Source organism: Capricornis sumatraensis, chromosome 7 (assembly GCF_032405125.1).
Source record: "Capricornis sumatraensis isolate serow.1 chromosome 7, serow.2, whole genome shotgun sequence".
Classification (NCBI taxonomy): domain Eukaryota; kingdom Metazoa; phylum Chordata; class Mammalia; order Artiodactyla; family Bovidae; genus Capricornis; species Capricornis sumatraensis.
Genome location: NC_091075.1, coordinates 61,052,840 through 61,074,918, shown reverse-complemented (window position 1 = coordinate 61,074,918; position 22,079 = coordinate 61,052,840). Strand labels below are relative to the sequence as shown.

At 40.2% G+C, this 22,079-nt stretch overlaps 2 protein-coding genes across 4 annotated transcripts in view; both read left to right on the top strand.

The window, feature by feature from the left end:
* Positions 1-10,196, top strand: part of SMIM14 (small integral membrane protein 14) — a 62,372-nt gene extending 52,176 nt beyond the window's left edge. The window contains exons 4-5 of the mRNA XM_068975164.1: positions 4,711-4,853; positions 6,924-10,196. Coding sequence (XP_068831265.1) covers positions 4,711-4,853; positions 6,924-6,956 — 176 coding nt within the window. The 3' untranslated portion in view covers positions 6,957-10,196. The remainder of the gene's footprint in view (positions 1-4,710; positions 4,854-6,923) is intronic.
* Positions 10,197-20,326: 10,130 nt separating this feature from the next.
* The window catches only part of UGDH (UDP-glucose 6-dehydrogenase), a 34,348-nt gene continuing 32,595 nt past the window's right edge, over positions 20,327-22,079 (top strand). For 2 of the 3 annotated variants that reach the window (XM_068974905.1, XM_068974904.1), the window contains exon 1: positions 20,327-20,568. The gene's annotated coding sequence lies outside the window, so the exon portion shown is untranslated. The remainder of the gene's footprint in view (positions 20,569-22,079) is intronic. The other variant, XM_068974906.1, reaches the window with a different exon arrangement.

Here is a 22,079-nt window from a genome sequence, read left to right as displayed (position 1 = left end):
GTAATTATTTTTCTGTGTATTTTAAATCTTCAGCAATGAGCTAATGCTCATATATAAAGTATATATGTTAATCAGGGGTCCCCACAACCCCCCTTCTGTTTCAGTAACTTGTGAGAATGGCTAACAGAATGGAGGAAAATAATTAAATTACTTTTACCGGTTTATTATAATGATGCAGCAACCAAATGGGAGAGATGTGTAGGGCAGGGGACAGGGGAGGGGTGCAGAGCTTCCCTGTCTCCTTGGGTACACCACCCTCCCAGCCAACTCCATGCGTGCCCTGGCCCAGAAGCTCCGTGAACCCCACCATTCAGGGGGTTTATGGAGGTTCCGTTTCATAGGTGTGAGTGACTAGATCATTGTCCATCAATATAAGTTTAGAGAAATAACCCCTCAGGATCTGTCAGCTGTTAGATCCTCTCTCTTTTTCATCTTCCTTGTGTCCAGCTAAATTAATAGTGTCACTGTGAATATCCCATTTGACATCTTACTTGTAATACTTACTTTTTCTTGTAACCGAAGACTTAACCATTGAGTAGAATGGAACACTGTATTTTAGTGTACAAAATCCTTTTACATTTTTATGATGTGACGTTTTTCTAGATCACAGAGTAAAAGGTATTTATCCTCTTAAGGCAAATAGTTCCTAGGCAGTGAAGGGAACAGGTTTTATATCCCCCATGTGATTGCACTTCTTTAATACTCAGGTTATTTGGCACTATATCAGTGTTTAGAATGTTTAGTGCCAAACAGTCATCACAATAAAAACCAAAGTGGCCAGATCACGTAAAGGCTCTCTCACTCCTCCCTGTTGACTTTACAACAGCTGCCCCTCATACTTGCTTGTATTGGCCGCATGCAGTGCCAGGGAGTTTGAGTAGCTTATATGTTCCGAGACTTCGTGAAGAAGCCTAAGTCAGTTCAGATATGCGGCATCTCTAATCCCAAAATACATGGTTCAGAACTCAAACAGTTAATTAGTGTGTAGTGAAAAGAGGATTTCCTACTCATATTCTCCCATCTATCCAGGTCCTGTCTTTGGGCATTATTGGCCCTCTGTGTATCTTTCCACAATTTCTTTATGCATATACAGGCAAATATTTATTGTTTGCCACCCCCCTTTCTTAGTACACACTGTTTTTCACCTGTTTTTTCCCCCTCTGTCAAGAAGTAGCTTGTCGCTTGTCTCATGTAAACGTCCCTCACCATTGTGTTACAGCTTCACCCCAACCCCCACATACCATAACTTCTTATTTGAATGCTCTTGGCAAACATTTAGGTCTGTTTTTAGCTTTTTGTTAATAACCCTGCAGAGTATGTCTATGTAAAGTACCTTCTAGAGCCAGTCTTAAGTTTGTGCTTCTGCTGTAAACAAAAATACTGGGATCATCGGTTCGACTGTCCTGGTTTAGCTATTGCTGATATGGGCCTTAAGTTATTGGAGAATGAGAGAATGCTCTTATCAAACCTAGGAAGTCAGGAAAACGGTATCTGTTTAGCCTTTTTAAGTAGAGAATTCTGCATATTACTGCCCTGCAGAAGTTTTAGAGGCACACTTAGCTTTTTCTTCCTTCTCCTCCCATCACCATTTCAGGCTTTTGCCAAGTGGTGTGCTTCTCTCATCTTGTTGCCATTTATATCTGACCCTTTTTCATTCTCACTTCACCATCTTATCTAGTCCGGTCATTCACACCAGGACCTTTCTGCACGTAGTCTTTTCTGTGCTCAGTTGCTAAGTCATGTCCACCTCTTATGTGATTCCATAGACTGTAGCCAGCCAGGCTCCTCTGTCCATGGGATTTTCCAGGCAAGAATACTGTAGTGGGTTGCCATTTCCTTATCCAGGAGATCTTCCCAAACCAGGGATAGAACCCATGGTTCCTGCCGCGTGTCCTGCATTGCTAGCAGATTCTTTATCGCTGAGCCACCAGGGAAGCTTAATTTGATCCTAAAGCTGATCAGCTATAGCACAGATCAGTAGTGGCTGATGTTTATCGAATACTTACTGTGTCCCAGGTACTGTGCTACTTTTCATGTATTGATCATTTCCGTCTTCACAACTATTCTATGAGATGATGGTAATATTTCCATTTCACACGTAAAAAAAAATCGAGGCACAGAGATTATTTATTTAAGAGGTGGTAAAGTCAAACAGCTATGAGATAGTCTCATTTTTAAAAAGTTAATGAATTAATTAGGAGACGTAGGAAACCATTGTTTCAAACTAGAAATGCTACCCTAGTCTAGAGAACTAAGGAAAGAATGGGCAGAGAAAATGGAGCTTTTTTTTCACCAGACGAGAGTGGGTTGTAGGATGTTGTTGAATGAGTTAAATGAGATCATGCCTGACAGGGAAAAATAATGAGTCCACAGAATGACTGAGTTTGCGAAGTTGGTGAATGGGAGCCAAACTAGCAATGAACTATTGCATCAGATTCACTTGGAAAGCTTTAAAAATATTGTTGGTTCCTGACCCCACCCCGGAGGCGCTCCTGAATTAGATGATATGAGGCAGGGCCTTAGAAATGGTGGCGTGGATGTTGTCACAGGCTGTTTTGTTGGGCATGCAAGTCAGGGATCCGTTGGATAAAGGCGGAAGAAGGAATGAGGTTGACTAGAGCAGAGAAGGATTTTTCTGAGAAATGGTAAGTGGTAACATTGGTGAGTAGGGCCGCGTCTTATGAGGAAAGGCCAGGCTGAAGAGTTCAGAGTCGAAGCAGTAGACAGTGGAGAGTGAGTCACTGGGTTAGTCAGCAGAGGTGTGTGAAGAGCAGTGTTGTAAGCAGGCTTTTTCGGCAGCAGTGTGCAGGAAGGAGAGGCTGCGGTGGGAACCAGGCTAGGAGACAGCACCGGGGAGCTAGGAGTCATGTTAGCACCATGGGAGTCTCACACAGAGAGTGAGCATTTTACCACGTTGGCTTTGTCTAGAACTAGGCATTAGTAAATTTGGGATCTGAGGTTTAACTATCTGAAACTTCACAGTCCTTTACTTGTGAAGAGCATCAAAAAGCAAGGGACCCATTTTCCACACTGAACTGGCCTTGGGCTTACACTTCAGGTCTAACTAATGTAGCATTTTAGTTCTGAGTGGTACACTATATGAAGTGATCATATATAGACAACACAGTTCTCTTTCTTTGACTACTTTTATATACTCTAACAGCTAGTTGTAAGTTTATCAAAAATCCTTTTAAAAACTGTATTTGCCAATTTTACTACCCACAGGAGTAATAGTTTCCAGGGGCCTGTCTTCTATGTGATACTGTCAGAGATTATGACATAGCGAAGAGGTTAAGAGCACAGACCCTGGAATGGGACCACTGTATTTAAACCCCAGCTTTGCCACATGCCGACTGTATGACATTGGGGTTTAACCCCCCATTCCCCAGTTTCCTCATCTATAATATCAAAGGTATTATATACCTGCCATAAAATAAGATTGCTAAGGAATTCCCTGGAGGTCCAGTAGTTAGGACTTAGCACTTTCACTGCTGATGGCCTGGGTTCCATCCCTGTTCTGGGAAGCTGGGAACTAAGATCCCACAGGTCTCCAGGCTCAGCCAAAATAAAAATAAACAGATTATTAAAAGGGATTAAGAGAGATAATGCCTGGTTCAAAGTAGCCATTCAACTTTTAACTATAATTCAGTAATAAAAATAATAGATAATATTTTGCTTTTAAAAAAAAAATCAGTCTTGGAGCAGCTTAAAGGATAGAATTAGAGGAGTCAAGAGTAAGTATGAGGAGGTTGGTTAAGAGGCCATTGCAGTAGACCAGACAAGAAGCTTGAACAAGTGTGGGTGTGAAGCTGAAAGTGGACAGATTTGAGTGGTATTTAAAAACTAAAATTGACAATAACCACCTATAGATACTATTTTCTCTAGAAATCTGATCTTCTAGAATTTTCATTTCTGACACTTTGAGTTCTCTAATACACATTTCATTTATTATAAATTTGTTAAGCCCGTTCCATGAGCCAGGTACTTATTCTGAAATAAATAAGATATGGCTGCCTTGAGGGACTGATACCTACACAGGCACCTGATTTTTTTTTTCTTCTGGATAAATGCATAGACTTTGAAATAACTAGATCTTAATCCATATTCTTTTTCCAAAGAAAGGCCAAATTAATCTCTTTGTTTGAAAATGTCATTAAAGGGATCTTTAATTCATATATGTACAACTTAGATGTCCCCTTTTCCTTAAGCTCTATTTTTTTTCAGGCTGCTTCTGTAATTAAAATGCATGATCCTCTCTCCCCTAGCATGGCTTTCCTGTATATCAGGTGGTCTTAACCTGGGTTCTGCAGATCTCAGTATAGCTATGAATTGCCATGAATCTTTTGCAATTATTAATATATACAAAATTGTTGAATGTGTATACATGGACTCTTACAGTGGAAAGAGGCTTTTCTTTATCAAATTCTCAAAGGATTCTATTACCACACTACTATACTATTAAAAATCTTTATTTAATAGGCTCTGGCTTATGACTATTTTATACCATTTACCATTTAGATTTTCTCACAGGAGGAAACAGAAATTGAAGATGTGATATTTAATAATTCTTAAAAGTATTAATAGTTTTTATATTAATACAATTTTGAAGTTATTTAAACAATATAGTTTGTTTTTACATTTACTAACAACATGGTAATTATTCAACGGTTTTTTTTTGTTGTTGCAAATACATTTTCTGTTTGTCTTTAGTGCCAGGACCCTCTAGTGATAATGGCATCAGTATTACCATGATCTTGATGGCCTGGATGGTTATTGCAGTGATCTTGTTTCTGTTGAGACCTCCTAATCTAAGAGGATCCAACCTAACTGGAAAACCAGCCAGTCCTCATAACGTAAGTGTTGTGGATTAGAGATCTTTTGGGGTGGGGGGATGGGTGTAGCCTGGGAAAGGGGTGGAGTTGTTTTGACTGAAATATCTAAATTACCAAAAGGAAGATTTAGCTCACAGAGTAAATTAAATTCTTCCTGTGTAGTTCCAGTAAGTCTTGCAATCCCAAATGGCTTAGTTTTCATGGAGTTACACATAGAGAAGTACAGACCAGTAGCCCCCACATCATTTTAAGATAAATTTCAATGTTTACTCACACGAGAAACATAAAAAGTGGTCCAGTTCATAATAATCCAGTGATGGTTCTCAAATCTCAGTCCTCCAGTTTCTAGGTCTCTCCACCTCACAGTTGATCCCTTTGCCTCTCATGTCCCAAGGTTCCTAGATACTCTTACTAGCTACAGTTCAAATGTCCCTACTTGCGCGTGCACACACACACACACACACATTCACTTATTCACTTTCTCTCTCTCCATTTTCTCCCCTTCTGTCCTAGATATCAAATATAGCAGAGACACGGAGCCCGTCTGGCTCAACCTGCTTTCCCATCCTATTTCTCTCAAATTCATTCTGACAGTTCTGCATCACAATAGATCAGCTGAGCTGGCAAAAGGAGTGGTAGGAATCATTTATGTTGATAAATCTTGATAGTCACAATTATAACAATTTTTAGAACCTAAATGAAAAATATGATAAAGTGACCCAATGGGGAGTTTTTGATTAACGTCTTTAATAGAGGCCTCCATTAAAGGATTCTTTTTAATTGTTTTCAGAACCAATATTTATACTTGTTTTCTTTCTCATTTGATTTGGGTATTATCTCTTTAAAACTATTTCCATGGTGGCTTCACTTGTTGGACACCAAATTATCCCACTAGTTCCCTTCTTCAGCCTAAAATAATTGCTTCTTTCCCCTAATCTTGTGTTGCTAATATTAAAAAGAAATTTAACTAGACCAGTTGCTTATATAGGAGAAAGCAAATATGCAATGTTAATTGGTCAGTGCTTTGGGGCTGGAACATTTAGATATGTAGCATGCTGACTTTAGTTAAGAAAGAAGCCATCATTAGCACTATGTAAAATGCCTTATTTTTAGGTTTTCTTTGAGAGGAGTATATCCATAAAACAGCTGGTATGTTGTCTTGATAAAGTGCTTTCTCCCTAGCCTTTTTTCTTTCTGTGTACAGTTTTGTTACTTTCATATCAAAGAGCAACATCCTCAATGTTTGGCACTAAATTAGAAGCCATTTAAACGTGACAGAAATGCAAGATTACCATCATTGTAGACCAGCAGTTCTAGGAATGGTAGTCCCACAGCTCTAGGAATAAGCATGAAGACATACTGACCAATTCCAAGCAGAAAAATTGAATATCATCTGGGGTTTCATATAGCATATCAGAGTAATAAATAAGTGGAATCTTCCTAAAGATTCCTAAAAGCTCTGCTCTTTCCTTTACTGTTCAGATGCTTTCTAGTACAAGTAACAAAAATCATATCAGCCTGGTTTAAGTAATTGGCTTTATTGGTGTACATATCAAAAAATCCAGAGGGAGGGTCAGTGTTTAGAAAGTTGTAACAGTTCATTAGAGACCTAGTCTCTTTCCTCAGATCATTATTTATTCCAAGGTAGGCTCCCTTTCTGTCCCCTGTAGGGCAGCTACCAGTAGCAGCTGGAGCCACCTATTTCCTCACTGACAGATGTTCTGTAGAGAGAAATACAAGTCTTTAGCTTCATTTTAATTGTACTGTACTCAGTCACCTTATTAGCAAGAAGGATGAGACTACCTTAATTGGTTTAAATATCACTTCTAGAGCTGTCAGGGAGAGCACTTTCAGCTAAGTCAATATCACTGTTACAAAATTTTCTTTTCTTCCATACTACAAAGAAGAAAGAGACAAATGTTGGTGAATCACAGTGCTGTCTTGTGCAGAAACATAGAAGTCCAAATAAGTATATGATTTAGGATGGGAAGCTGAGGGCCATCACTGCTCAGTTCTTACTGTATGTGTTAGATTGGTTGTACTGGGGAATTTAAGAAGTCAATTTCATAATTTCTCTCTCTCTGATGTCAGGGTCAAGATCCACCAGCCCCTCCTGTGGACTAACTTTGTGGATATGGGAAGTGAAACTAGTTTAACACCTTGCACGACCAAATGAACGAAGATGACCAGAGTACTCTTAACCCCATTAGAACTGTTTTTTCTTTTGCATCTGCAGTATGGGATAGTATTGTTTTTCATGAGCTTCTAGAAATTTCACTTGCGAGCTTATTTTTGCTTCCTGTGTCATCACCTTTCCTATATTTGAGTAAATGATTACATTAAAAAGTTACATGGGGCTTTTTCGGTTATCCTAAACTTAAACATTCCATTCGTTCTGTTTGTAACTGTGATCATAATTTTTGTGGTAATTTCTGGCCTGATAGAAGGAAATTTGAGATCTCTACATTTAAATATTTTAAGTACTTTCAATGGGTTTAAAAATCGTTTTTCTTTAATAAGGTATTTATAAAGTTATTTGGGGTTACCTGAGATTGTATGAAAGAAAATTAGAACCACACTGCATTTATATTTACCTTGGTAGTTTATTTGTGGATGGCAGTTTTCTCTAGTTCTTAGGACTGTGACAACTTTTGGAATATTTTACAAATTACAGCTGAAATCTGTATCATCCACTACAGATGATTTATGTGGCTAAGAAAAGGAGAAAAGAAATGAAATAACTGTTTACTAAGTTTTTATTCCCATAAAATATCTAATATTCAGAAAACTTTAAATAAACATGATTTAAATGGTGGATGATTTACAGTCCATTATATGAAATTTGTAAGCCTCTGCACACTAGCCTTATTACACAGTTCATGAAAGGAGGAAAAAATTTAATTCTTTCTACCTTTGCCAGGTATCATCTATACAGTAATAATTTAAGCTATAACTTATTTTTAGAGTGGGTGCCTCTCAGGAAACTGCTTTTGTGTTGTAAACTTCCCTGTTAAATGAAACGATCTTAAAGCTGTCTTGGGGGCCTGTTTGGTTACTGACATTTGAATGCTTTCACTTACTCTTTTTTTTTTTGGGAAGAAAAAATTTAGAGTCTTGTTATCTTTCTGACTTGAAAAAATATTTAATGAATTCTTGGTTTACTCCAAGGGAAAAGGAGGAAAATGAGAAACAATCAAGGATATTTTTTCTCAACCTCTGTTTCATTCTTATTTGGTAATAGGATGGATTGGGGTGGGGAGGGGCACTAATATAAGGAAAATTTTGAAATATATAAAAATGTAAAAGGTTTCATTTGTTTTTGTTCAGTTTGAAAGAAAATGAATACAAATGGCATTAAAAAGTCTGCATGACCTGTGTGGTTATAGAATTTTTTTCTAACAAATGATTGCAGATGATTTATGGGGGCTAGAAGATATTTTGCTGTCAATGTAAGGATGCTCCCCCTCCCAGATCAGTTTAGCTTTTCACTGTATAGATCTGAGAAATTACTTGTATGAATTAAATAAACTTCTCTATATTATTGTACTGTTTAATAGAGTCTCTGATACAATTATGTGACACTTGTAGGGTATTTTTCTCCTTTATTATGATTCTGTTCTAGGCTATAAACACTGTAAGGGCTTCATTTCATTATATAATTTGATATCGAATGCTTGCATTCCTCCTGTGCATCTTGGCTTTGTGCTCAACTTTTCTTGAAATAAAATAACCTACTGTTAATTACTTGTGTTAATCGAGGGGTGTCATAACACAGGTAAGTCAAATCCTGGGTAAAAGAACACCATAGAGTTAAGGTTTTTCATCTTAATATGGCCTATTAAAAGCCTTCTCAGCTTCATAGCTTTTAAAGCAGAAAGGGCAGGAATGGCCTAAGATGGAGCTGAATCCCTGTAATCATTTCTTTTTCTGCCCTTGCCCCTGAACTTTGAAGGCTAGCACATATCTCGTAACGGTCTGCTGTTTAAGCTGCTAGAAAGCTAGTCTCTGGAAGAGATAGTGATGTGTCACTGAATCTGTGATTCACAAAGAACTAAGAATTGACTTTGGGGAATTCCCTGGTGGTCCAGTGATTAGGACTCCATGCTTTCACTGCCGAAGGCCCAGGTTCAATTCCTGATCAGGGAACTAAGACCCTGTAAGCCACGTGGAGTGGCAAAAAAAAAAAAAAAAAAGAATTGACTTTGGTTGAAGGAAGTGGCTGTGACCTGGACTCAATATCTAGTATTAGCTAGAGACCTGGAAATCTGGGTTCTTATTCCTAGTTCTTCATTTCTGTCACATATACTTAATTGACATTACATTAGAATATTAACCGTTTCCTATATGGACCATCTATTTAATTAATAACAGAAGTTCTTAGTGAAGTATTTAGTCTTGGTTTTTCTGCTTGTACAATTTCTCTGCCCTCCCAACAAAGACAGTATGCGGTAGCACATAAAGTTATTCCTTTTAACCTAATTAGTAATTTATACTATTCTGTTTTATCCCTAAAGCTTCTACATGTGGCCTTTTTATTGAGCACACTCTTAGTCATTATTTGGCTTGTAAACATTCACCTAAATTATGGCTACAATAGTTTTTAAATAGTCTGGAAAAAAGCTTCACATTTTAATCACTTTTGGCTCTTAAACAGCCCGCAAATGCCATTAATAGTTTATTTTGTTTTAGAGTTATTTAATGTTATTTTATGCAAAATAATGTTTTGTTCTGTTTTGCTTTCCACATGGAAAAAACATTAGAACTGTGTATAGTAAAAGATTTTATGATGTATCTATCCAAACACTATCCCATGTTCAATAAGTCATATTTTAATTTTAAACTACTTGGAGAGAGTTTCTAAAGTAACTATTAACTACAGCTATTCAGTGGTTACTTTTAGTGTCTTTGTGATATGCGATGTTACAGTGTTTATAAATTATCTATATCTTATATTTTCAAAGGAACCTCAGAAGTCTCACACCCTGAATCAAAGTCTGTCAATGAATAAGTGCTAAAATTTGACCAGCTCAGCTTAAGACACAAAACAGCAACTTGAAGGAGAAATTGAGAGAGTTTAAATTAATGGGTGAAATTTTTGTTGTTGCAATAGTAGGTTTAGTCTTAACTTTATAACATTTCTAAATGAAAAGTCATATGTATTTGTTACTGTGTCTGATGATTACTTTGTTGAAAGCAAAAGTGGTCATGTGATGTACCAAATGTTAACTGCTGTTTTTAAATGTTTAAATCATGCCAAACAAATCATGTCTGTGCCATCCAGGGTTTATTGTAATCTTTTACTGAGTACTTGGACTGGGAAAAAGGGCTTGTACTATGCACTTTTTATTAATGAATAAATAGGAAACATTAGTAACACTCACTGCTTTCTGTTTGGTTTTTGTGGGAAGAGAAGCGAGCATCTTTTGCCAAGTAAAATGTTAAAGTCCTTTATTAAACAAACAGTTTTTTTTTTTTTTTGGTAAGATTTTTTTACCCTTAACTAAGACATTCCTAAGCAAGAACTTTGAGTTATACAAAGAATATTTATGTAATAGCAATCTGGGGCCAGTATTCAGAAGGATTCTAAGAATCTCTAGGAAATTAGGTTGCAATTACATTTCTTTTGTTATTTCTTCATAGAATACAGGTCCAGTAGACAGACATTTGCTATCTAATAGTGTTAGTTATATGAGCAGATATATGTTACCCAAAAGGAGCTAGACATGGCACTGTTCTGAAAACAGACAAAAGTGACATTTGCTTTTGCTCTGTGACCTGGAATGCATCCAGACACTAAAGATCACAGAAGCAACTAAGTGTTCATTGACAGATGTACAGATAACGATGTGGTATACACGGAATAGAATATTACTCAGCCATGAAAAAAGGAGTCTTGCCATTTGTGACATGAATGAATCTAGAGGATATTTTATGCTAAGTGAAGTGGGTCAGAAAGACCAATATCATACTGCTTCACTGATATGTGAAATATTGAGAAAAAAGTGAAAACAGACAGATACACAGAACAAATGGGTGGTCGCCAGAAGGGAGAGAGCAGGGTGGAAGGTGGTGTGGGGAAGCAAGGGAGGACAAAATAGGTGAAGGAAATTAACAGGCACAAACCTCGTTATAAATAAGTCACAGGGATGTAATACACAGCATAGGGACTATGGTCAATAACAGTCTAATAGCTTTGAGAACAGATGGTTACTAGACTTGTGATGATTTCATGTACATAAATGTCAAATCATTACATAGTATACCTGAAACTAACATAATGCTTTATGTCAACTATATTTCAACTTAAGAAATCCCAGGACTGGGACCTGGGTACATATTTAGAGCTCTGGTTGAGAGAGGAACCTGCAAAATAGACTGAGAAGGAGCATCCTGTGAAAGAAGAAGAAAACCATATGCATGTAGTCTTGGAAGCCTGAAAAGAAAGCAAATCTCTAAAGGGAGGAGGGCTCAGTGGCGTTCAGTTCTACTGAGAAAAAACATGGAGGTGAAGAGTTGAACATTTTGACAAAGGATTCGTAGTGAACTTGAGAAAAGGTATTTTGTTGGAGTAATGATGCAAACCCAGCTTGGAGTAGTTAAGGGAAGAAATTAGGGTTAGGAAGGAGAGACAAGTACAAGTGACTCTTTGGAAGGGGTTTACAGTGATTGGGAGCAGAGAAATGGAGTAGTAACTTGAGTACGATGTGGGTCTGGGGCAAGAAGAAATTTCTATTGCTGTTGTTTTAAGATGGAAGATAAGAGTATGTGCAGAGTTGTGAGGTGATAGCCAAAGAGACCCCTCCACAGTGATGTCACCCCTGTATTGGCCTCAGCACCAATATCATCATGTCTGACAGCAAGACTCACTAATACCTACATGTTTTTGCCAAGGCTCCTTACTATCTCCCTACACTCATAGCCTGGCTGTGGTAATTCTCCTTAGAGACTACCTTGATTAATCCTGTCATGTCGTATATCCCTGTTTATATTGGCTTCCACAAGTCTAAGACTCCAAGGCCATCATCATTCATTTCCCCTCAGCTGATTCAATCTCATACCTTTCCCCCTAAACTTAAGGGTCATCATCTGCAAAAGCCCCATATTTTCAACCCTTTCTCTGAACATTCCCTTCCCCAAAACATGGTATTTCCTTAAGGGTACTAGCTCTTGCCTCTTGAGTGAGAGCTGTTTTCTTTTCCAGATCATATGACCAAGGAATGGAGACAGAGTGAATCTCTTCCCAGTTTCTCTTTTGGACAGTCAGGCTATCATTCCCTCCTCCCTAAAACTCTCCAACTCTTGAAGCTCATGCTGTTAGAGTATTCTACCCTGGCTTTCACAGTTATTTATAGACTTCTGGATTACTCCGCACTCCTTGAAGATTTTAGCACCGGACTTTCTGCCTATCTTTTCAGCATTCTTCTATGGTGATTCTGGTATCAGTATCCAAGAAGACAACCCTTTCAATACTCAGTCCTCTAACATCCTCTAGTTATCTCATTTTCTACACACCTGCAGCCATCCACTCCATGAGCAAATCCTAGACCTATAATTATAAACTTCATTACTTGTATGTTCCTAAGAGAATTTTGAAAAGTGGCATACTATCTTAAATTTTTTTTATTTCCTTTTAGAAGTCAATGCAAAGCAATCTTGATGCTCTTGCTTAACATAGGTTCATATGTGTCCCTCCCACTTCAGAAACTGTACTACTGATGTCATTTTAATTCTTTTTTTCTGTATTTTGCTGAAATACACAAGGAGGTAGAAGGGGATCTAAGCCTTGATTTGTATCTTTCACCCAAATGTGGCTCCATGTGTGAGCAAACCAAACAGAATTTCTACAACTACCTTCATTTATTTTAATACAGTTGTTCAGTAAAGCCACAAGTAACAGCAAGATTATAATGCAGAAACTACAAGAGACTGTAAGACTTGCAGACAAAACGTGATAGCCTCAAAGCATTCAGATAACTGCAAGCCCAGCTGCTGTTCTTCATGCCAGAATCAGTGTGATTAAACACCTTGGAATGTGAAGTCAAGTGGGACTTAGGAAGCATCACTGCGAACAAAGCTAGTGGAGGTGATGGAATTTCAGTTGAGTTATTTGAAATCCTAAGAGATGATGCTGTAAAAGTGCTGCAGTCAATCTGCCAGCAAATTTGGGAAACTCAGCAGTGGCCACAGGACTGGAAAGGTCAGTTTTCATTCCAGTCCTATAGAAAGGCAATGCCAAAGAATGTTCAAACTACCGAACAAGTGTACTCATCTCACACACTAGCAAAGTAATGCTCAAAATTCTCCCAAGTGAGGCTTCAACAGTATGTGAACCGAGAACTTCCAGATGTTTAAGCTGGATTTAGAAAAGGCAGAGGGACCAGAGATCAACATCCTGCCAATGTCTGCTGGATCATAGAGAAAGCAACAGAGTTGCAGAAAAATATCTGCTTCATTGACTACACCAAAGCCTTTGACTGTGTGGATCACAACAAACTGGAAAATTCTTAAAGAGATGGGAATACCAGACCACATTACCTGCCTCCTGAGAAATCTGTATAGAGGTCAAGAAGCAACAGTTAGAACTGGACATGGAACAAAGGACTGGTTCCAAATTGGGAAAGGAGTACATCAAGACTGTATATTGTCACCTTGCTTATTTAACTTATATGCAGAGTTCATCATGAGAAATGCTGGGGCTGAATGAAGCATAAGCTGGAATCAAGATGGCCAGGAAAAATATCAATAACCTCAGATATGCAGATGACATCACCCTTATGGCAGAAAGTGAAGAGGAATTAAAGAGCTTCTTGATGAAATTGAAAGAGGAGAGGAAAAAAGCTGGCTTAAAACTCAGCATTTAAAAAACGAAGATCATGGCGTCCAGTCCCATCACTTCATAGCAAATAGATGGGGAAACAGTGGAAATAGTGAGAGACTTTATTTTCTTGGGCTCCAAAATCACTGCAGATGGTAACTGCAGTCATGAAATTAAAAGATGCTTGCTCCTTGGAAGAAAAGTTATGACCAACCTAGACAGCATATTAAAAAGCAGAGACTACTTTGTCAACAAAGGTCCATCTAGTCAAGGCTATGGTTTTTTCAGTAGTCGTGTATGGATGTGCGAGTTGGACCATAAAGAAAGCTGAGCGCCAAAGAATTGATGCCTTTGAACTGTGGTGTTGGAGAAGACTCTTGAGAGTCCCTTGGACTGCAAAGAGCTCACACCAGTCAACCCTGAAGGAAATCAGTGCTGAATATTCATTGGAAGGACTGATGCTGAAGCTGAAACTCCAATACTTTGGCCACTTGATGCAAAGAACTGACTCATTTGAAAAGACCCTGATGCTGGGAAAGATTGAAGGCAGGAGAAAGGGACGACAGAGGATGAGATGGTTGGATGGATCACCGACATGATAGGCATGAGTTTAAGCAAATTCCGGGAGTCGGTGATGGACAGGGAAGCCTGGCGTGCTGTAATCCATGGGGTCGAAAAGAGTTGGACATGACTGAGTGGCTGAACTGAACTGAACTGAATCACCCTGGAAATTTTCGAGAATGGCTCAGACTTTAGTCAATGCTTAGACCATTTAAAGTTGGCATTTAATATGTTTTTAGATATAAGTGTGTATAATTTTGTTAATAAAAGTATTAAACATCATCACTGACTCGATGGATGTGAGTCTGAGTGAACTCTGGGAGTTGGTGATGAACAGGGAGGCCTGGCGTGCTGCGATTTATGGGGTCGAAGAGTCGGACATGACTGAGTGACTAAACTGAACTGAACTGAAGATGAAACCTCCAAGTGGAAAAAGTATTGTAAGATTTGATATGCTAAGTCACTTCAGTCGTGTCCGACTCTGTGCGACCCCGTAGATGGCAGCCCACCAGGCTCCCCCATCCCTGGGATTCTCCAGGCAAGAACACTGGAGTGGGTTGCCATTTCCTTCTCCAATGCATGAAAGTGAAAAGTCAAAGTGAAGTCGCTCAGTTGTGTCTGACTCTTAGCGACCCCATGGACTGCAGCCTATCAGGCTCCTCCATCCATGGGATTTTCCAGGCAAGAGTACTGGAGTGAGGTACCATTGCCTTCTCTAAGATTTGATATAACTTAAGTTTAACCACTTTAATGAATAAATCTTTTAAATTCTATCCATGTCAATTTTATCTACTACTCTGCCATTTTTATAGTCCTACAAAATATTTAAATTGCTTTAAAAATATTCCAACTCATTAATTTAAATGGCATCTTTTTAAATTCAGAACATGTCCAAAATGTCCTGTTTCTACCTCTGACCTTCAGCCTTAACAAAAATAAATATGAAATGAGGAAAGACAGATTTGAAGTGTCTTGATTAATGAGTATAAGGGACTTTCCCCAAACCAGAATTCACTTTATCGCTTTGTTTGGCGTCCAGAATTTTACCCCTGGCGAATGGATCATAGTAAGGGTTTGTTTGGATAAAAGGTAAGTCTTTCTTTTGTAAAATGCACTATTCTTGGACAAATCAATTTTGAGAAAGAGTACCTGTGAAAGTTGAGCCAGAAATTTATTCCCTTAGTTGATTAAGAAATTTATTCCCTTAAATATATGTGTGCAAGGCATAACTAACCTTTACTGTCAAAGCCAAGATAGTGTCACCCTTGGTGTGAGATGAGAGGAGGGGGAGGATATTACTAAAATCATCATGCTTTTATTCCCTGATCATCTTGCTCCTTTTTAATTTAAATATAAATTTATTTATTTTAATTGGAGGTTAATTACAATATTGTATTGGTTTTGCCATACATCAACATGTATCCGCCACAGGTATACACGTGTTCCCCATCCTGAACCCCCCCTCCCTCCTCCCTCCCCGTACCATCCCTCTGGGTCGTCTCAGTGCACCAGCCCCAAGCCTCCAGTATCATGCATCAAACCTGGACTGGCTATTCGTTTCATATATGATATTATACATGTTTCAATGCCATTCTCCCAAATCATCCCACCCTCACCGTCTCCCAGAGTCCAAAAGACTGTTCTATACATCTGTGTCTCTTTTGCTGTCTCACATACAGGGTTATGGTTACCATCTTTCTAAATTCCATATATATGCGTTAGTATACTGTATTGTGTTTTTCTTTCTGGCTTGCTTCACTCTGTATAATCTTGCTCTTTTTTAAAAAACATTATTATTTATTCATTTTTGCCTGCACTGGGTCTTCACTGCTGTGTGCAGGCTTTCTCCTGTTGCAGAGCATAGGCTCTAGGGCACATTGGATTCCATAGTTGCAGCACTTGGGGTCAGTAGTTGTGGTGCTTGGGTTTAGTTGCCCTGTGGCTATAGGATCTTCCAGGATCAGGGATCAAGCCTGTTCTCTATATTGGTAGGCGGATTCTGAACCGCTGGACCACCAGGGAAGTCCTGATCATCTCTTAAATCTGTTCATTGCTCTAAATCTCTTGGGTTACTACACTGGACATACTGCTTCTAATTCTTGATGGCTGTCATTAGCTCTGAATTCATCCTTTTTATTCCTCCAAGCCACCCTCTTTGTTTTCCCCTGTTAATGCTATATTTCCTTTAGGAGCTTAATTTTCAAAACTTGAGGAAGGAGCTTCCCAGGTGGCTCAGTGGTAAAGAATCTGCCTGCCAATGCAGGAGACACGGGTTCAGTCCCCGGTCCTGGGAAGATCCCACATGCCTCGGAGCAACTAAGCCCATGTGCCACAACTATTGAGCCTGTGCTCTAGAGCCCAGGAGCTGCAACTGCTGAGGCCATGTGCCACAACTACGGGACCCTAGAACCTGTTCTCGGCAACAAGAAAAGCCACTGCAGTAAGTCTGCTCACTGCAACTAGAGCATAGCCCCTGCTCGCCACAGCTAGAGGAAAGCCTGAGCAGCGGCAAAGACCCAGCACAGCCAAAAACAAAGCATCCCTGACCTATGTTAGATGCTTCTATTGTGTATTCCCACAAGACTATATATATCTTCCTTAATAAAGTTATTTTACATGCATCTGTGTTACTGATGTTTCCCCACAAAGAGTAAAATATAGGAAGGCTGGGAATGTAGCTTTCTTTACTCACAATTCTATTCCTAATGACTAGCACAATTTTATCACGTAGTAAACACTTGGAGGAAATTCTTATTAAATGACTGAATCAAGCGCTTTTTAAATTTTAGGAGGAACCTGTTTGTAAATTGAAATCCTACATGAAATTTTGATAATATGAAGCAGATTGACAGATAAAAGTAGAACTGCTCTGATACGGAGGAGGAAGTCGGAGACACAGTGCTCTGTCAGCTTTAACCTCCCACTCATTTTCTTTCTCATAGACTCTGACACACCACCAGGGAAACTCAGAGCTCCATGATACATAGTCTGAAAATAATTGCCCTACCACATGCAGTTCTCAAACTTTTTGTTCTCAGGACTCCTTTATACATTTAAAACTTGAAGACCCCAAAAAGCTTTTTCATGCTTATTATAGCTATTTGTATTGACCCTATTAGAAATGAAAATTGATAAATCACAAAGCAATACATCAACTCCTTAAACTTAGCAATAATAAGCCCATTGGTGGTGGTTTATTTGCTCACCAACTCTGTGTGACCCCATGAACTGAAGCCTGCCAGGCTCCTCCCTCCATGAGATTCTCCAGGTAAGAATACTGGAGTGGGTGGCCATTTCCTCCTCCAGGGGATCTTCCCAATCGAGGAATCAAACCCAGGTCTCCTGCATTGCAGGCAGATTCCTTATCGACTGAGCTACAAGGAAAGCTGTAAGTCCATTACATGTCAACATAATGTATTTTTATTAAATTACTTCTAAATAAAAAATTAGAAGATTGGCATTGCTTTACATTTTTGTAAACCTATAATATCTGCACTGATGTGTTATAGGGACTTCCCTGGTGGCTCAGATGTAAAGAATCTGAGGGAGACCAGGGTTCGATCCCTGGGTTGGGAAGATCCCTTGGAGAATGAAATGGCTACCCACTCCAGTGTCCTTGCCTGGAGAATCCTATGGACAGAAGAACCTAGAGGGCTATATAGTTCATGGAGTTGCAAAGAGTTGGACATGGCTGAGCGACTAACACACACTGACCTGTTATAATATCACATGTCATATAGCCTCTGAAAAATTCTACCATATCCTTCTGACAGAATGAGTGAAAAAAGAAAGGGACATATTAGTATTATCATAAACATGTTTTTTACCTTCTGGATCCCTTGAAACGTTCTCAGAAATAATCAGCACATTTTGAGAACTGTTGTCCTATATCTAAAGGCCCGTTTTAGCTAATATAGTTTGATTTTGTTTCTAAGATTCTATTGAGCTTTTTAAAGATTATGATCATTATCAAAATACTAACAATGTGAAATGAATAATAGGTAGAAAAATGTTGAATTCAAAATAAAGGGACTAGAAGAGTGGTTTTTTATTAGAAAGCCGACTGTAACAGTAAACAAATCTGTATGCACCAAGTTAAAAAAAAAACCTTTGGGACTGACTTGGTGGTCTAGTGGTTTAGACTGTGCTCCCAATGTAGAAGGTGTGGGTTCAATCCCTTGTCTGGGAACTAAGATGCCACATGCAGTGTAGTGTGTCATGGCCAAAAGACCAAAAAAGAAAAAAAAAAGATATTTCTATTAAATGCATTGAAATTACTGTTCATTTGTCTCCCCCACAGCTTGTGAGTTTTGGAAGAAAGAATTGGATTTTGATCTATCTTTGGTCTCTAGGATAATGTCTAACACAACAGGCACTAAATCTTTGCTGAATGAATCAATTTAAGCATATAGAATGTACAACGCCTACATATGCTATCACTTTTTCTAGGATTCACAGCAAACAATTCAACAGCTTGTTTCAAGTGCACGTCATGCTCATATCAGAAATCTGTCATCTATCTATATGGTATTTTAACGTGCCTTTATAAACTATCCACTTTCCTTGACATTTCAGATGGTCTTTGATTTCAATATTATCTGAATTCTTTTAAAAAAATTTATATAATTTATCTTTATTTATATAATTGATTTACAATGTTGTGTTAGTTTCAGGTGTACAGCAAAGTGATTCAGTTATATATATATGTTTTTTTCTTTTTTCAGATTCTTTTCCATTACAGGTTATTACAAGATATCAAGTAGAGTTTCCTGTGCTATATACGAGATCCTTTTTGGTTATCTTTTTCTTTTTTTGGCCCTGCCCAGCGGTATACCGGTGGTTACCCAACCAGGAATCCAATCAGCACCCTGTGCAGTGGAAGCGCAGGGAGTCCACCACAGACCGCCAGGGAAGTCCCTGATTATCTATTTTACATATAGTTGTGTGTATATGTTAATCCCAAACTCTTAATATGTCCCTCCTTCCCCTTTCCCCTTTGGTAACCATAAGTTTGTTTTCTATGTCTGTGAGTCTATTTATATTTTGTAAAGTTCATTTGTATCATTTTTTAAAAAAAGATTCCACATGTAAGACGTGATATAGTTATCTTTGGCTGACTTCACTTAGAACGATAATCTCTAGGTCCATCCATGTGATGTAATTCTTAATTTAACCAGAGGAAAGAAAAAGTCATGACTGCTTCCCCCACCTCTTTAAATTTGAGGTTTACGATGACCTTGGAGTGGGGAAACTGGAATAGAACTGCTCTCATTAAAAGTGGGCGGCTCCATATGTTAATTTCACTCTTCCTCATAGGCGGCACTTAGATCTTGCATGCTCTCTGCTACCTATCATGCACAGACGTCTCAAATCTCGAACTTGGCAGGAGTATCTGGAAAATATGCCGGGAGGGCATGGCTGTCTCGCTTCTCTACTCCGGGATCAGGGTGGGGATCACTAACTGGTCCAGTCATGATGGACTCAGCATCCATCTGGCGTGACTCCTTCCCAGAAGCGGCGGGTCTATGTAAACTGACTAAACCCTGGGACTCGGGCCCGCAGGGTACGAAGGATCCACGAGCCTGGAGGACGTGGGACTGGAGGAAGCTGCTGGCCACGCCTGCTCCACAGGGTCTAGGGGAGCCGGAAGACAAGGCAGGCCCTCTAGCCTGCGGGGAGACCGGAAAGGGGGCCTGGACCTTCCGGTCCCCTTAGACCTCAGCCCCAAAGTATGGCTGACCTGGCGCGCACGCGGCACCACCTCGGCGCTGTCAGACAGGATGGGGACACGTGGAAGGAACCGGGGGCCAGATGGCAAGAGAAGACTTCAGACTACAGGGGAACTAGTACCTGATCTACTCGCTCCCCAGGCTCTAGCCGCTTGGGCCTTGGTGGACCCGCAGCGCACGCAGCTCCGCCCAGCGCGGCTCTCGGCAGGGGCGGGGCCGCTGAGCTGGACGGAGCGGATTTGCTCAGCTTCGGCAAGGGGCGGGGTCTGTCCTCCTCCCAGCGGCGGCTAGCCACGCCCCCGTATCCCCGCCCCTGGGCCCCGCAGGAAATTGGGGAGGGCCCTGGCCTAGCTTGGCGGGTGGGGGAGCAGGGATGCAACTGAAGGCAGAGTCCGGGAGGGCTTGGCTCCCAGGGAATGAATCCTCCGCCTTCTCGGGTGGAAACCTTTAAATACGGGCTCGGGCCCGGGACTCAGGGTGTGGCGCCTGGCACCCCGAGAAGGGTGTGCGGTGAGGGAAGATCAGACGGAGCAGGGCGCGAGTGCTGAAGCTGCGGCTGCGCGGCCCAGAGCGAGGAGCTGTCCGAGCCGGGGGGATAGAAGCGGTTGCAGCGCTCGGTGCCTGGAAGTGGGTAAGCGCCTTTCTCGGGCTGGCCCCGCCGCCCAGTGGGGTGCTCCCGGATCCCGCCGGGATGTGAAAGGAGCCGGGCGGGGTGTGCGCGCTGCTTCCAGTCGCTCGCTGCGCGCGGTCCCAGGCTTTCCAGTGTCACGACTCTCCATCTCCTCTTCTGGGCTCTGGGCGGGAATCGTCTTTTGGATCTGCTGCCTTGGAAGAGGGATAGCTTAGGCTTTTAATTCAAGACTCGGCGAGTCTTCCAACCGCTTCTCTTTTCTGCTTTCTCCCACTTGGCGACTTAAGTGAGATTTCCCTGGCGCCTCTGAAAACCGAACATCACCGGAGGAAGTGGTCCTTTGCTTAGGGACCCCATTTTGGCCTCTGAACCAAAGTCTTTTGTGTTTAGAATTGCTCACATGGAGTGCTGCTGCTTTTCTCCCTTCACTGACGGCCCTTCTTAAGAAACTGACAAGAAAATGAACCACAGAGCCTTTTTGAAGGCGAAGTCCTAAAATATTCTGTCGTGACATCTATATAGCTGTCCTGAAATGCATTGTTGGCTGCCACACCATATAAGGGCTTTATTTCATGTTAAGAAAGGCCTTTCTTGAGTGTTTCAGGAGATCGTATTTGTGTGAGGCCTTGAAAAATTATACCTTCTTATATATAGGAACATAATTGAGTAGGGTCGAGAATTCTGGTATATAGAAAAGAAGGATTCACTGATAGGGAACTTTTCAGGGATATACAGAGGAGTAACTGTTCACTGACTGCCCTCAAAGACACAGGGACTCTGTGAGTTTCTTCAAATCCCCTGAGAAATGGACAACTGTAGTCTGGTCTGTTTCTTGGTGGGTGGGAGGGTGGTTCTGGAAATCAAAGAGGTTACTGTGTGCTCTGAGATGTGCTTGGTAGTGCCTAGCATCTAGTTTAAGGTAAGGGATAGACAACCCTGATTTAAAGGGTCTCGTTTCTTCTCCTGTTGCTGTACTCCTTTAATAGGAAATCTGCACCCAATAATCATACTCCATCTTCTCTTGTTGTTTACACAGCTTTACATGAAACCCTTTAGATATAAAGTTAACAGTCTTATTCATTGATTAAATATTTTCCCCAAGTCAGGCATTTGTTAGTATTTAATTTCTGAAATGTCTAAAATGATGTGTGAAGTTAATGTGACATCCATTGCCTTAGCTTTGTGGTTGTTTAGTCACTAAACTGCATCCGACTCTTTTGCAACCCCATGGACTGTAGCCTGCCAGGCTTCTCTGTCCATGGCATTTCCCAGGCAAGAAATGTGGGTGTGGGTTACAATTTCCTTCTCCAGGGGATCTTCCTGACCCAGGGACTGAACCTGCATCTCCTGCACTGGCAGGCGGATTCTTTACCACTTAGCCACCAGGGAAGCCCATTATACTGGGTAGTTATAGAGTATACTGAAGAGAGGTGGAGAGGGAGGGATTATATTCACCTTAGACTGTAATAGGAGGTTCGCTCTTTGTTAGCCAGAGCTCGTAGGTTGAAATA